The sequence below is a fragment of the Halteromyces radiatus genome, assembly GCF_025201355.1.
Source record: "Halteromyces radiatus strain CBS 162.75 chromosome Unknown BX664scaffold_4, whole genome shotgun sequence".
NCBI lineage: Eukaryota > Fungi > Mucoromycota > Mucoromycetes > Mucorales > Cunninghamellaceae > Halteromyces > Halteromyces radiatus.
The window spans coordinates 2,738,178-2,752,481 of record NW_026251690.1 but is presented as its reverse complement, the minus strand read 5'-3'; the positions used below and the strand labels follow the sequence as shown (position 1 = coordinate 2,752,481).

General features: G+C 33.0%; 7 protein-coding genes across 7 annotated transcripts; 6 read left to right on the top strand and 1 right to left on the bottom strand.

Moving 5' to 3' along the window:
- Window positions 1-233: 233 nt before the first annotated feature.
- On the top strand, window positions 234-1,757 carry BX664DRAFT_333789 (uncharacterized protein). The gene is made up of 5 exons (XM_051545582.1): window positions 234-595; window positions 666-856; window positions 918-936; window positions 1,011-1,166; window positions 1,262-1,757. The coding sequence occupies exons 1-5, from the start codon at window positions 268-270 to the stop codon at window positions 1,513-1,515; spliced, it is 948 nt and encodes a 315-aa protein (XP_051400585.1). The 5' UTR covers window positions 234-267; the 3' UTR covers window positions 1,516-1,757.
- A 99-nt stretch (window positions 1,758-1,856) lies between these two features.
- Window positions 1,857-5,783, top strand: BX664DRAFT_333786 (Dos2-interacting transcription regulator of RNA-Pol-II-domain-containing protein). The gene is made up of 17 exons (XM_051545581.1): window positions 1,857-2,084; window positions 2,154-2,276; window positions 2,352-2,411; window positions 2,505-2,637; window positions 2,690-2,784; window positions 2,870-3,009; window positions 3,074-3,174; window positions 3,240-3,327; window positions 3,414-3,735; window positions 3,798-3,959; window positions 4,030-4,199; window positions 4,323-4,381; window positions 4,454-4,680; window positions 4,773-5,016; window positions 5,112-5,205; window positions 5,310-5,390; window positions 5,447-5,783. The coding sequence occupies exons 1-17, from the start codon at window positions 1,994-1,996 to the stop codon at window positions 5,594-5,596; spliced, it is 2,340 nt and encodes a 779-aa protein (XP_051400584.1). The 5' UTR covers window positions 1,857-1,993; the 3' UTR covers window positions 5,597-5,783.
- A 25-nt stretch (window positions 5,784-5,808) lies between these two features.
- Window positions 5,809-6,961, top strand: BX664DRAFT_140641 (RNAPII transcription regulator C-terminal-domain-containing protein). Its single transcript, XM_051539851.1, has 4 exons — window positions 5,809-5,994; window positions 6,067-6,204; window positions 6,328-6,674; window positions 6,791-6,961. Exons 1-4 carry the CDS (start codon window positions 5,869-5,871, stop codon window positions 6,825-6,827), a joined length of 648 nt encoding a protein of 215 aa, XP_051400583.1. The 5' UTR covers window positions 5,809-5,868; the 3' UTR covers window positions 6,828-6,961.
- A 629-nt stretch (window positions 6,962-7,590) lies between these two features.
- On the top strand, window positions 7,591-8,773 carry BX664DRAFT_386177 (uncharacterized protein). The gene is made up of 2 exons (XM_051549311.1): window positions 7,591-7,972; window positions 8,064-8,773. Exons 1-2 carry the CDS (start codon window positions 7,681-7,683, stop codon window positions 8,570-8,572), a joined length of 801 nt encoding a protein of 266 aa, XP_051400582.1. The 5' UTR covers window positions 7,591-7,680; the 3' UTR covers window positions 8,573-8,773.
- A 382-nt stretch (window positions 8,774-9,155) lies between these two features.
- Window positions 9,156-9,608, top strand: BX664DRAFT_333781 (uncharacterized protein). Its single transcript, XM_051545580.1, has one exon. The coding sequence runs from the start codon at window positions 9,295-9,297 to the stop codon at window positions 9,547-9,549; it is 255 nt and encodes an 84-aa protein (XP_051400581.1). The 5' UTR covers window positions 9,156-9,294; the 3' UTR covers window positions 9,550-9,608.
- A 562-nt stretch (window positions 9,609-10,170) lies between these two features.
- On the top strand, window positions 10,171-10,791 carry BX664DRAFT_314914 (S25 ribosomal protein-domain-containing protein; the record flags this gene model as incomplete). The annotated part of the gene is made up of 3 exons (XM_051542677.1): window positions 10,171-10,287; window positions 10,374-10,662; window positions 10,736-10,791. 3 exons carry the CDS (start codon window positions 10,171-10,173, stop codon window positions 10,789-10,791), a joined length of 462 nt encoding a protein of 153 aa, XP_051400580.1.
- A 142-nt stretch (window positions 10,792-10,933) lies between these two features.
- On the bottom strand, window positions 10,934-12,899 carry BX664DRAFT_262972 (uncharacterized protein; the record flags this gene model as incomplete). Its single annotated transcript, XM_051540746.1, has 4 exons — window positions 10,934-11,544; window positions 11,702-12,277; window positions 12,391-12,729; window positions 12,809-12,899. Coding segments are annotated over 4 exons (1,617 nt in total), but the record flags the coding sequence as incomplete, so codon positions are not given.
- Between the last annotated feature and the right edge of the window lie 1,405 nt (window positions 12,900-14,304).

Below are 14,304 nucleotides of genomic sequence, written 5' to 3'. Positions count from 1 at the left end.
TATTTGATACTCCTTAAAGTTTTAAGTGGTAACTACTGTTATCGGTACCTCTGACAGCAATTGTATCACTTTACATTCTTTATATTATAGATGAATTTAAGTCGCCGCGAGTTCTCTGATAATGTTTTTTTTTGTTGACTTGAAAGATGGGATGATAAAAAAATTACTACTTTTTTTTCTACTTCTTTTTTTCCCTTTCCTTTCCTTTTTTTTTTTTCTTTTTTTTTTTTTAATTGTGTGTTTGAAGAGAAACCAACTTGATCAAACATGGATGTTGTACTGAAATATGCTGATGACTATGTCTTTGACTCTTTTTATAATAAGATGTTATCCATCAGTGTTCTGAACAATGCTACAACTTCTGGTATGGCCTCTGACTTGATGGTATCTTCATGGACTCAAGATAATGTCTATCGTCAATTCCTCACTGTATTCATTATTGTATGTTCTGGTGGTTGGTTCTTCTATTTGGCTGCAGCTTGTCTATCATATTATTTTATATTTGATCATGAGATGATGAAGCATCCAAAGTTTTTAAAGAATCAAGTCCGTCAAGAAATCATTTGTGCTGTCAGTGCTATTCCTGGATTTTCAAGTAAGTTTGAAATATAAAGGAAATATGAAATAATATGAAAATGAATGCTTATATATTATATTATATATAGTTCTTACTGTACCATGGTTTGTTGGTGAAGTAAGAGGTTATTCTTTACTTTATGAAGGTACTCCACAAACAACTCAAGAATGGCTTTATTTGATTGCAACCATCCCTGCGTTCTTATTCATCACTGATATGGGTATCTATTGGATTCATCGTTTCTTACATCATCCTCTTCTTTACAAACCTCTTCACAAGGTAAAAAAAAAAAATCGAATGATGGATAATTATTTAACTTTTTCTTTTTCTTCTTTTTTAGCTTCACCATAAATGGATTGGTAAGTAGAATAATGATCAGTCGGAAAATCTTGATTAACCCGAGTTTTTCATTTTTTTTAATGATTATTTCTAGTTCCTAGTCCTTTTGCTTCTCATGCTTTCCATCCTCTTGATGGTTATCTTCAATCTACACCCTATCATCTATATGCTTATTTGGTTCCAATGCACAAATGGTTATATATGGGCATGTTTATTTTTGTCAATGTTTGGACAGTGTTGATCCATGATGGTAAAAAAAAAAAAAAAAAAAAAAAAAAGTCTAGAGAAAAGAGGGCAACTATTTCTATACTTGTATTGTATTAACGTTACACCATTTATTTTTAGGTAACTTCTTCTCGCATTCGGATATCATCAATACTACAGCTCATCACACTGTACATCATTTATACTTCAATTATAACTATGGTCAATATTTCACCTTTTGGGATAAACTTGGTGGTTCTCATCGTCAACCTACTGCTGAACAATATGATGCAGCTTTACGTAATAACAAGAGCGTATGGGCTGCTCAATCCAAGGATGCTGATACCATTGAAAGGGAAGATGAAGTCAAAGCTCAGAAGTACAAGCAATATTAGATACTTAGGTAATATAGTTAGTAATTTAGATCTATTCATATTTTGTATTTTCCCCTCCATCCTATTTTATTTTGTTACAATGATAGTTATTGGTTTACTTTCTACTTTTTTTTTTTTTTACAACATACATTATACTAATTACTAGTGACTCTCCACTCTTTAATTCCATTGTTTTATTTATTTATTTAATATTTTATACATATTCACTTGGAATAAAATATTTTTCTTTTTTGTTCCTATCATCAATTCTGTCATTTCTTTGATCAACTTATTGGACTCAGCTAATCTGATAAAATGACGGTGTTTTTTTATTTTTTTATTTACATCTGATAAGTTTTTTTTTTCGCTCCCCTTTGTTTTCCCTCTTTCTATCTTATTTCTACTTTACTGTATCTTGAATTCTACATTTTTTTTTCTTTTTTTAATATTCACTTCATATATAGATAGACATATACACATACACACACGCGTGCACATTATGGAAGTGGATTGCAAGGTTGTGTTGGACCAATGGTTGACTTGTCCAGAACAAAAGGTTCTACCTTCCTTTTTAGCATCTATTCTATTATGTAAGTAAAAAGAATACAAGTTTATTTATTGTATCTTAAATTCATTCTTATACGGTGTCATATTTTTAGTCGTCAACAAAACTCCCAATGGTATTGAGGTGCTTCTGCATCTATTGGATCAGTATTGGAACCCTTCATCAGGAACAGTGATTTTCGAAGACTCCATAACTATAAGTGATATTCGTGTCAAATGTAAGATATTCCTTAGTATGTATGTTGTGATAGATAATTAATTATCATTTTGTATTTATTTCTTTTCTAATTTAGGTATTGATTTATTGGCCCAAACAATTACTCCAAGTATCTCATTCCTCAAGCCCGCCACTGGTAAAAAAAAAAAAAAAAAAAAAAAAAAAAAACATTACCATTAATTGTAAAGTATACATATTTATATTTATATCTTTTATATACTTGTATTAGTCAATACTATTTTACAGTTTATGGATGGGAAATTGGTAGAACCATTGACGGTATCACGATTTATAGATATTATTTCAGTCTTGGTTGAACATGATTTATGTACCACACAGCATTGTATGACCATATGTAACCAGTAAGTACTAATTGGAATGAATTCATTATAACTTACTCTTTATCCTATTTAGACTATTCTCTTATATTCCTGGCAAGAAATGGAACCAACCCACTCGATTCAAGATATTCACTATTCTTGGTCATCTTCTTCAAAAATATTATAAAGGTAATAGAAAGAATAATGACAAAATGGAATACTTTTTTTTTCTAACTTGATTTGTGTTTTATATGTATATATATATATAAACAAGATATCAATCGATCGTCAATGAATTTTATTGATGGCTTTATCTCTATTATGGATGGGGAAAAAGATCCTAGAAACCTTTTGCTTGTTTTTGATCTTATACGATTTGTGATTGAAAAGTTAGATATATCAAGACATGTCGAAGTAAGTCGTCTATACTAAAAAAAAAAAAAAAAAAATGAACACTTATTGATTTATTCTCTTCAAGAATATATTTGATGTAGTATTTTGTTATTTCCCTATCAGTTTTACGACGCCACCAAATGATCCTTTAGCTATCACATCCGATCAACTGAAACATAGTCTAAGGTAATATAAAACAAGGATGTGAGGGTAAATTGAAACTAAAGAATTTGTATGTATTATTTATATAGACTTTGTTTAGCTGCATCTCCTTATTTTGCTTATTTTGCCACTCCTTTGTTAATTGAAAAATTAGTATCAAGTTCTGGCAGTGCCAAGGTAATAATAATAATAATAATAATAATAATATAATAGAAGAAACTTATCTTTTTATATTCACTTATAATATATATATATATATATAGAAAGATACTATGGATACCATTCGAATGTGTGCTCCATCTTATGGAGCTCATGCTTTACTACCTCATGCACAAGATTTATTTGGGGCACTGGTGAAAGAAGTCTATCAAAGTTCTGATCTAGCAATGAAATCCATCGCTCTAGAAACAATACATCAAGTGGTAGCAACTCTTGCTACAGGAATTAGTATCGTCAATATCCGTGATCCTGTGGAAAGAGCTATAGAGGATTTATTACATCAAGCTGTGGAAAATCTCAAACAACCTGAATTGAAAAATGCAAGATCTGCTTCATTGATCTTACGATCTGCCGCTTCAGCTTCTGGTAAACTATTCAAAAAGAAAAGATGATCACGAACTCACCCTTTTTTTCTCATTTTATTATAGATCCTGCCTGTACCTTGGTTGTTAATGCCGTATTACCATTACTTTATCATGAACACAAAGTTACCGACATGGTGAGTCGTCAAAAAGCCATCTTGGGTATCCTGATCGATATTTTGGAAGCAAGCAATAGTCTTTATGGATCTATAAATAGCACTACACAAGGTAGATAGGAAAAGAAAAAAAAAGAACACCTCAGATCTATTTTTCATTCTCTCTTTTTTTTTTAACATAGATCGTGATCTTCAAACTCCTTTGACTCTTTATAAACAGCAACTTTTACAAATATTTGTGACATCGCTGATCAACGAACGACACTATTCCTTTGATCATCAGTTACGATATCAAAGTCTTTTGGGTATTCGATTGATGGTGATTATGAAACGATTTTTGTCAATGGAAGAAGTAAGTGTTTATGAAAAAAAGGAAAAAAAAATATACAAATAATAGGAAGAGATTGGGATGATGATTGGTTATTAACGTGTTTGTACACTTATATACATCTTCTCTCTCGTTCAATATAAATAGGTTGATGTTACTGTGGCCCATTTGACTCGTCAAGCTTTAGATAACGATAAGGATATCAGGTAATTAAAAGTATTGAAGGTTAATAGAAATAAACAAACATTCACTTTGTTTTTTTTTTTTAATCATAATAGAAACTTGGTGCTTTCCACTTTAGCAATTGTATCCATCCAGGCTCCTGACTCCCTTATTCGACATACATTACCTTATTTACTAGAAAATTTAGAGGCCTCTCATCAAGATGAAAACAAATTCGAAGAAATACTAATAGCCATCCAAACGTTGACCGTAGAACCAGTTCTTGTATGTGCAGTGACCAAACCGCTACTTTCTAAAATGAGTGCTGCATGTCGTAGATCAGGTACGTGATAAAATAAAAAAAATAGCATTAAAATAAAAAAAAAAGGATGCTGATCATTTATATATGCATGACTGATTTTATAAATATATTAGATGCAATCGACTCAGCTTATACTCGTGCCCTGGCAAAAACTCTTTATCAAATCTTGGATCAAACTAAAATTACACCGCAGGTTCTACATGTGAACCAAACTATAATCTTCCCTACCATAGTCACCGAAACGGTCAAAGCTAGTCTGAATGTTGTTGATCCTCATAATTGTTGGCATTTGAATTCTTCTTTGTTGAGTATCCTGGCTCTCATTCTTGCTGTCATTGTGCGAAGCTCAAGTTCAAAGTAAGTTGTTCTTACATCTTTTCCTTTTTTTATCTCATGATTGAACTTGACTTTTCCTTTTCTTTTTCTTTTTTTTTACATATACTTGTATATAGTGATCAAGAACAAATGGTAGCGAAAGCATTCAATCTATTTATAAACGATACTAGTGGACAAGTTGTCAGTCATCATCTATTTGGAACTTGTGTAGTAAGAAAAATGAAAAGAATAAAAAGCAATAGATGTATACAATGAATAACGTTAAAAATGATATGTTTATTTTTTCCATTTTTTTTTTTAATGGCAATAACTAGGCATCAAATGACGATGAAGATCGTTGCGAAAAGGATATGACCATATTCTTCCCGGCCATTCTTGGAAACTGTTGGAAAGAGGTACAATAGCAATAATCATATGTATGTACGCATTTCTAAAATCTTTTTATCATTAGGTACGACTACCTCTTTCGAATGTAAAGCTATTTTTGAAAAATCTTATCCTACACTCGACAGAAGTGACCTGTGAAACAAGACGATTATCCTTAGTTAAGACTGCTGCAGTTATTATCAATAAATGGGTGAATAGTAAGGGGATACATTAGCATGCTCGATATGGAACTTAGTTTTGTTTATGTTTTAGATGATATAGTGACTTTTTTGAAACAATGCATACAAACTGAACTTGAACCTCTTTTATGTGGCCAAGATATGTCAAACAGAAAAACCACACTGACTGTCTTTGTTTGGGTAAATACAAAAAGGGGCAACATCAAAAAAAAAAAAAAAAAAAAAAAAAAAAGGTAGAAATTAATTTATAATTTTGTTGTAGCTGACCAAAGGATTGGTGGTTCGTGGTCATCAACTTGGCTTTGAAATGTTGGATAGGCTCATTGAATGGTGCTACACAGATGATCTGGGATCTGAAGCTGCTACTGGAATTGCAGTCATATTACATCAAGATGAGATGATACTCAATCGCAAATCTCATGCAACTATTTCAGTAAGTAAAATAAAATTAAAAAAGACACCTTTTTGTTTTGTGAAGTCCTACTAAAAAAGAAGATCTCCGTAGATACTTTATCGCCAACGCATCTTTCATCATTGTGCTCCAAGGTTGATTGCTCATCAAAATGATCTTTACTGTTTGGTTGCCCTTTCACATATTCTCGTCCATACTCCAACACAAGTGCCAGCATCTGAAATCTCAAAGGTAAGGAAAAAGAAATTAAAAAAAAAATAGATCCAGTACAGGATAATCATATTATTTATAATAATGATGATCAACTCACGTCTTTGTTTTCATTCTTCCCCCTTTTTTTTATTTATTGAGCAGTTGCTCCCAGCGATGACTCAGGCATTACGTACCGTAGATCATGAAGAACTAGTATTATCAATGATGGAAGTAGCACAATCTATAATACCATTTGAAAACAGCAATGATAGTCAACAATTGAATTCATTATTGGACGCGTTATTGGCATTAACCATCGATCATGACAAGACGAAGATACGACGAAATGCATTACGATGTCTTTCTCGCTATGCACAGGTTGCGCAATCAACAAAAAAAATAGAAATGCTCAGGCTGTATGTTCCAAAAGTGATTAAAAGGTTAGGAATGGCTTTGGATGACAAGAAACGATTGGTACGGAAAGAAGCTGTAGATTGTCGGGAACAATGGTAAGTAATAACCAAAAAAAAGGAGAAATACTGAGGCTGCACACGTGAGGTCTTGCAAACGGCGACTGAAATCAACGGTTACCCAGTTTTTAACATTGTTTTTTTTTCGTTTCTAGGTACATGCTTTTACTGCTCCTTGATAATGGAAAGTAGACTTTATTCTCATGTTATATGGATCAAGGATAATTTATAGTATCTTTAGTGTATATAGTTATAGATTTAATTTTAAAATACAAAAGGAAAACAAAAATAATACCTTATCAATAAATAATAAATGATGATCAACCCCATGTCAATTATATTAGAAATGTTTTTGTCTCATTATTAATCTGAATTTGTTTGTATATGCCTGTTGAGTGAAACCGGGAAAGATATCCAGTTACCATGATCGTCTTCGTAGTTGAAATCATGGAGAATGATAATGAAAAAAAAAAAAAAAAAAGTGGAACATGTGTGTATGTATTTATTGTGATGATCATCATCAGACATATCTGCTTGCATCCAAACTCAAAAAAAAAAGAAGGAGAGAGCTTTGATATACATATCATTAATACCTTTTTTTTTTTTTTTTTGCATTATTCATCACAGATTTATTTGTGAGTCAGTCCTAGCGATATTGTTGGGGTTCCCCTGGAGAAAAAAAAAAAAAAGGAGGGGCGAACTGAGCTTCATATGAAACCTTGATAAAACGGCTCAACTTTTCTCGCGAATAAGTAACGGACGGGATTATTGGTAATTTTCCTTTCCCGGGTAAAAAAAGAGAATGGATGATATTTATCCATACTTGTAAAGAGAAACCAAGGGGGGAAAGAAAGGATGAGCATTTTTGTTACACCAAACATGGCCCACACATGTATATATTACATAGATACACATAGAATATTTTTAAATCCCATCCGCCTTTTTTTTTGTTGACATTTATAAAATAAAAAGATCAAGGAGAAAAAAAAAAGGATCTCTTTCTTTTCTCTTTTTCTATCTTTCTCTTCTATTGTTGATATTATTGATGTATTTACGCGTATTCATCATTTTATTGTATGTGATAACCCTCGTATTTGGTTACCCTGCGTCTAAATTCCTGATCGAAATTGAACAAGGTATATCATCTGAATTCAACAAACAAGTGATGATCAATGAAGATATTCAAGCACATTATGAAAATATATTGGATGAAGTGATTTCGACACATAATGAAGATTTTTTATTGACCATGACCCATTCGATGACAAAAGATAAATTAGTTTCTTATTATCGACCTCAAATCAATTTGCTATTGAATGATGATGACTATATTGATGGTAAAAAAAGAAAAAAAAAAGCTTTGGATGAGATGAATAAAAAAAAATACTCAGCTCATTTTTTTATTTTTTATTTTTTATTTTTTGTTAGATAAATGCTTATATCGATTACCACATTTACTTGGAAAACAACTTTTTGACATTCACGCTGATACTTTTGCCATGGTGGCACCGATGGTGCAAAACTATATGAAGATGCATTGGCCAACCCCTGAAGACTTGGATGAAGAAGAAATGACGGCGATCGAAATCGAAGACCATCTTGTACAACTTAACTCGCATTTGATGACCCGTGTCAACCATATTATGATGGACCCAAAGGTCATTTCGTCTCACCTTGCTCAACAATTACATGCTTGTCAGCAACAATATCATCCTTATCAACATGGCCATCTATGGAAGAGATGGATGATACATTTATTTGGAGTTTATGATAATCACAATGTGTGGAAGTCTGAGGATCGTGAATGGCAAGATCATTTCTTATTCAAGTACTTGATGGATATGCAACAAGATCTCAAGGATCAATTGGACACTCGCATGGAAGATTTAGTGCAAATCTTACAGGATGACTTATATGACGAATTCGTGGACTATTGATTCTTTATATATATATATTTCTAAATCTACCCCTTCACTTTTTTTTTTTACTATCATCATCACGACCAATCTAGTTGATATCTTCATTTCTCGTCTTTTTTCATTCCTTGTTTATAGTTAATCATTCATCATCATCTTGTTTATTTTTTTTTCTTCCTTTTGTATATAGTGTCTTAATAAAACAACTTCTTTTTTACTCTTACTCGTCACAAGGGTCATCATAATAAAAACCAAGGAATCATCATTGGCTAAGCTTGTAGTTTTAGTAATCTCTGTTGGTTGCACGAGAGAGAGTGTGTTGATAAACAAACAAGTTGATCATTACATACTTAGCTGGTCACCCTCCTTTTTTTTTTTTCTGCAAGTCGAGGATGCATAACGAACATGATCTTTTCCACATCTTATTTCCCCTCTCCCTTCTAAGCAGGGACCGTTCATTTTTCCTTGTTTGTTTCATCCATCAATGATAGAAAAAAAGTGGGATCAAAAATCATCTTTATTCTTTTTATTTTAATTATGCCAATCTTGTCATCTAAGGTGCAATGAACGCCAAAAGATTTTATCGATTTTTCGAAACTTTGCCTGATGATCTTCCCCCCGTTGATTTTTTTTTTTAAAAAAAAAAAGTGAACACACTTCCCTAAATATCTCTAATCATCCTTCAAATGTCATCTTTGAGCTTAAATCTATCATCATACCATAAAACCTACTACTGATGAAACATGTGCATATCATCTATGATTATCTTTTTCATTAAACTATCAAAGCATATTTTCCACCGAAAAAGTCGCACCAAAGTATCAAAAGGGAGGATATACATTCCCAGTATATCCTTTTTTTTTATCCTTACGTTTTGTAAAACCATTTCATCAAGAATTAATGTCACAAGGGGAAATATGTGTATAGATCATGGATTGAAAAATAATAGGTTCCTTCTGTTGTTGATGATTTTTTTATATTTCTTTTTCAAAAGATAATGCAATTTATAAATAGTGGTGAGGATGATTCTATAATGATCCTTTAATGATGTTGTGGCAATGATGGGGCTATGATAATAATAGATATTACATGCAGCAATAATAAAAGTTACTTGGTCATGCAAATGCCACGGGAAATGTAACTGGCTCATTTCCTCCCTTCACAGGCGGAATCCGAAACATCCGAAACTTTGAATATAGGCAGGCATTTCATTGAATTTCCCTTTTTTTTTTTCCTCCTCTCACTCCCAACATGGTAAGGATATAGCCAACCTACAATAACAATGTCAACAAGTACCATCTCCTTCGTGTATTTTTTTTTTTGGATTCAAGGATATTCAACAAGTGGATCACAATCGATATACAACATTATCAAAGTTTAGGATGGATGGATCGAATTTGGATGGATGGATGAATGAATGGATAGATGGATAGATCATACTATCACCCACATCTATTCATCCATCCATCCATCCATTCATTCATTCATTCGTTCATTTTAACGTAGAAATATATCTTAGATATTGCCAAATCAACAACATTATCGAATCAACACAATAAAACGAAAATATACATCGATACACCCAATCAACATTCCGAATGGACTGGACAATGTGAATAATGATAATTGACGACCAGGTTGAACTGATTTACAATACGGCAATTGGATATTCAACATTCGTCTCTCAATATGAACATAGAAAACGAAAAAGAACATCACGAAGGAAGAGGGGGATGGTTGATCATGTTGTTCATTACTCGCTCTTTTTTTTTTAACAAGGATGCTAATGATATTCTCTTTTTTTTTTTTTTACCTTTAATAGGCTAAGAAAGACGTTGCTGCTAAGCCTTCCTCTTCCTCCGGTGGTAAGAAGGCCAAAAAGAAGTGGTCCGCTAAGAAGGTCAAGGACAAGGCCAACAACATGGTTGTTTTGGACAAGCCTACCTATGAACGTCTCTTCAAGGAAGTCCCTACCTACAAGCTCATCAGTCAATCTGTCTTGGTAGATCGTCTCAAGTTGAACGGTTCTCTTGCTCGTATCGCTCTCAAGGAACTCACTGCTCAAGGTCTCATCAAGCCTCTTACCATCCATCACGCTCAAGTTATCTATAGTACGTATCATATTAAAAAAAAAAAAGGATGATTGGATATATGATTGACCTTTTTCTTTGTTTTCTTTATTAGCTCGTGCTACTGGTGATGAAAAGAAGGCTGCTGCTGCTGAATCCGACGAAGAATAGATCATTTAGTCTTGTGTATATTGTTTTTTTATTGAAGCTTTTTTATGAATAAAAGAAACTGAATAAAAAGAATGATGTAGTACAGTGTACTATAAGCTATATGTGTCTATGAGTGGGAATAAAGAAAAAAAAAAGTTCTAAACTACAATGTATTGTGTGTATCTTGCCAATGCCATGGACCCGATTTACCACCTGTCTTTTGCACTACGCGAATATCTTGAATTTGCATATATTTGCTAGCTGCCTTGCACATATCAAACACAGTGAGTAAGGCCACACTAGTTGCTGTCAATGCTTCCATTTCCACACCTGTTTTACCGGTTGTTTCTACCCGCGAAGAACATTCCACACATGAATCGTCCTTATTAAGCCATAATTTGACATCTATTGAGCCCAGTAGTAAAGGATGACAAAGAGGAATCAATTGACTTGTATTCTTGGCCGCTTGAATACCTGCAATCTGAGCTACCACGAGTACATTACCCTTGGCTGTGTGTAGTTCATTAGTTTCCAAAAGTGAAAAAGCGTGGCTGGGTAATAGAATCCGTCCTTGAGCTATTGCTTCCCGCTTCGTTGAAGTTTTGTCCGTCACTGATACCATACGTGCTTCGCCTGTTGTTGGATCCGTATGTGTCAAGCGAGTTCCATTGTCGTTTTTTCTTATCGTTGTATACCATCGAGTGTTGTTGTGTGGCAGTAATCGTGTTGACACTGTTATTAAAATAAGTATTAATATCGAAACTAAAGAGTTTTCTTAATCTAATTCAAGTAAGTACTGACCATGTCCAACAATTCTAGTAAGTATCATTTTTTTATTTAAAATATAAGAAGAAGTAAAAAAAAAAAAAAAAAAAAAAAAAAAAAGAGGGGAATCCAAAAATCGAATAAAGTCCTGAGTATGATTTTCAACCGCCAATCAAAATCATGGGTCTATTTTTCCTTGATGCCAATTCAAACATGCCAGCATGTTGTTTCTTCTTTTTCTTGACTGCCTTGCCTACCACCTGAAGTAATTCTTGTTCCACATCACCATCCTGTTTCCGTAAAATATCACGTAAAGAGACTTCCGCATTACCAAAGAGACACACCTTGAGACTACCATCTGCCGTGATCCGAATACGATTGCAAGTATGACAAAAATGATCTGTCATTGAAGTAATAAAGCCAACAGTTCCCTGATATCCAGATACTTGATAGAGCTTGGTTGTATCGTGAGCATCATCCTTGCATTTCATCATCTTTCCCAATGTTTGTTCTATCCGATCCACAAGTTCTTGATATGGTACTAATTTTTCTTTTTTCCATCGGTTTCCATCAAATGGCATATATTCAATAAAACGTACCTTGATAGGAAGATCCTTCGTCAATGTCACAAAGTCAAGCACTTGATCATCATTCACTCCACGCATCACCACACAGTTGATTTTCACTTGAGGGATCCCGATTCGTATGGCTTCATCTAATGCACCCATTACCTTGTCGAATCCTATATATACATATATATATATATATATACCCATCAATATAAATCAATGAATATAATAAATAAATTAAGGTTAAATCATCTATTTATGTTTCATTTGTAACATCCTTCTTTACCTTTTCGTCTTGTCATAATCTGAAACATGTCTGGATCTAGGGTATCCAAACTAATATTGACGGAATCCAGGCCAGCCATATGAAAATCCTGCAATTTCCTTTTGAGCGCAATACCATTGGTCGTGATTCCAAGACTCTGCAGACCTTGTGATTTAAGTTCACCAATACCTTGAATAATGTTTATAATATCTGGTCGTACCGTAGGTTCACCTCCTGTCAATCGAATCTTGGTTACCCCTTTTCGTACAAATAATTCTGCTAACTTGAGAATTTCGTCCGTTGTCAAAAGTTGTTGTGATGGTGTCAATGGGACACCTTCTTCGGGCATACAGTACGTACCTAATATATATAAAAAAATAAATAAAAATAAATGTTTTAGTCAATAAACAAAAAATGCAAATACAAGAAAGGAGATTACATCGTAAGTTGCATCGTTCCGTAAGAGATATACGAAGGTAAGTATGTTGACGATCAAAGGAATCTACTAGATATTCAGATACCGGACGAGAAATAGAATAAGAACGTACGGAAGTTGTTGTTGAGTGAAAAGGCAGCTAGAAGAAGAAGAAGAAGAAAGAAAAGTAAACATTAGTTTGATCATATTTCTTTTTTTTATAATGAATATGCCTTTACTTACTTTGGTAACTTTGGGAAAAACTTTTGTTAATATTGATAGTTTGAAACCACCAATGACCATGGTTCAGGCAAATAGAAGAAAGAAAAAAAAAAAAGAAAGAAAGGAAAGGAAGAGGGTGATAAGAAGATAGAAAATGAAGTTGCGGGGAAAGAAATAAAAGTGGGGCACAGAATGGATGATCAAGAATCAAAACTATTATTTTACAATTGATATAAAAATGATATTAAAACAAATAGTCAAAACTGATTCCCAATAATGTTGTTTACTTGTTGAATGATGAAACATCGAGAACTATGTATGCTGAAAGGAATAGAGACTTTTTTTGAAAAAGTTTGATCGGGCGGTGATTCATTTTTTTTTTTTTTTTACCTCTATTTGGGTTATCAGAATTTTTTTTTTCTTTTTCTTTTTTTTTTTTTTTTTTTTTCCTTTCTTCTTGTTCTGTATCCGCGAATGCGATGCCTTCGTATCCTGATGACGATGAAGAAAATCTATTATATAATACTAATACGACAGCAGCAATCACCAATTATGGTTGTATAACCTCTTCACCTTTATCGTATCCTCAACGTGGTCCTAGTAGTAGTCGATCTCTTGAAGAATCTTCGTCAAGAGGCAGTAGCGATATAGACGACTCCCATAGTACTAGTAGCCGACTTGCCAAAAGAAAACAAAGAAGGCTTCAACAACGTCATCGTCCAAAGTTATCCAGTCGTTTATCCAATGTCTTACGTGCCACTTCTCCAACTTCTGATATACTGACAGGTTATGCTGAAGAAACAAACCATGAACTAGTTCTTCCTGTACTGGATCCAAAGTAAGTATTTTTTTTTTCTTTCTTTTCTTTTTTTTTTTTTTCTAAAAAAAAAGCCACCTATTAATCTTTTATCCTATTATTTATGAATAGAGCTCAAGAGGTCATAGATTCCACTTGCCACCGTCACAGTCTTGATCTTTGGTTCAACAAGAAAAACAACGTCAACTTGAGTACTATTCGTTCAAAATATAGAACGGCACGAAAATATGCAAGGTAAAAACATAAAGACATATGTTATACATATCTATACAGTCATATACATATGCAGTCCAAAAAAAATTTTAATATCCCGCATTGATCGCTATCTTTCTTCTTTAATACAGAGACGAAACATCCGATATATCTTTACTCCAACAACTAAAATATTACATCAAATATGATGAACGTATGTCAGCATTACGACAATTCTTATTATCCAATAGAAATATCATTCTTTTCGTAAGTATACTGATTTTGGTTT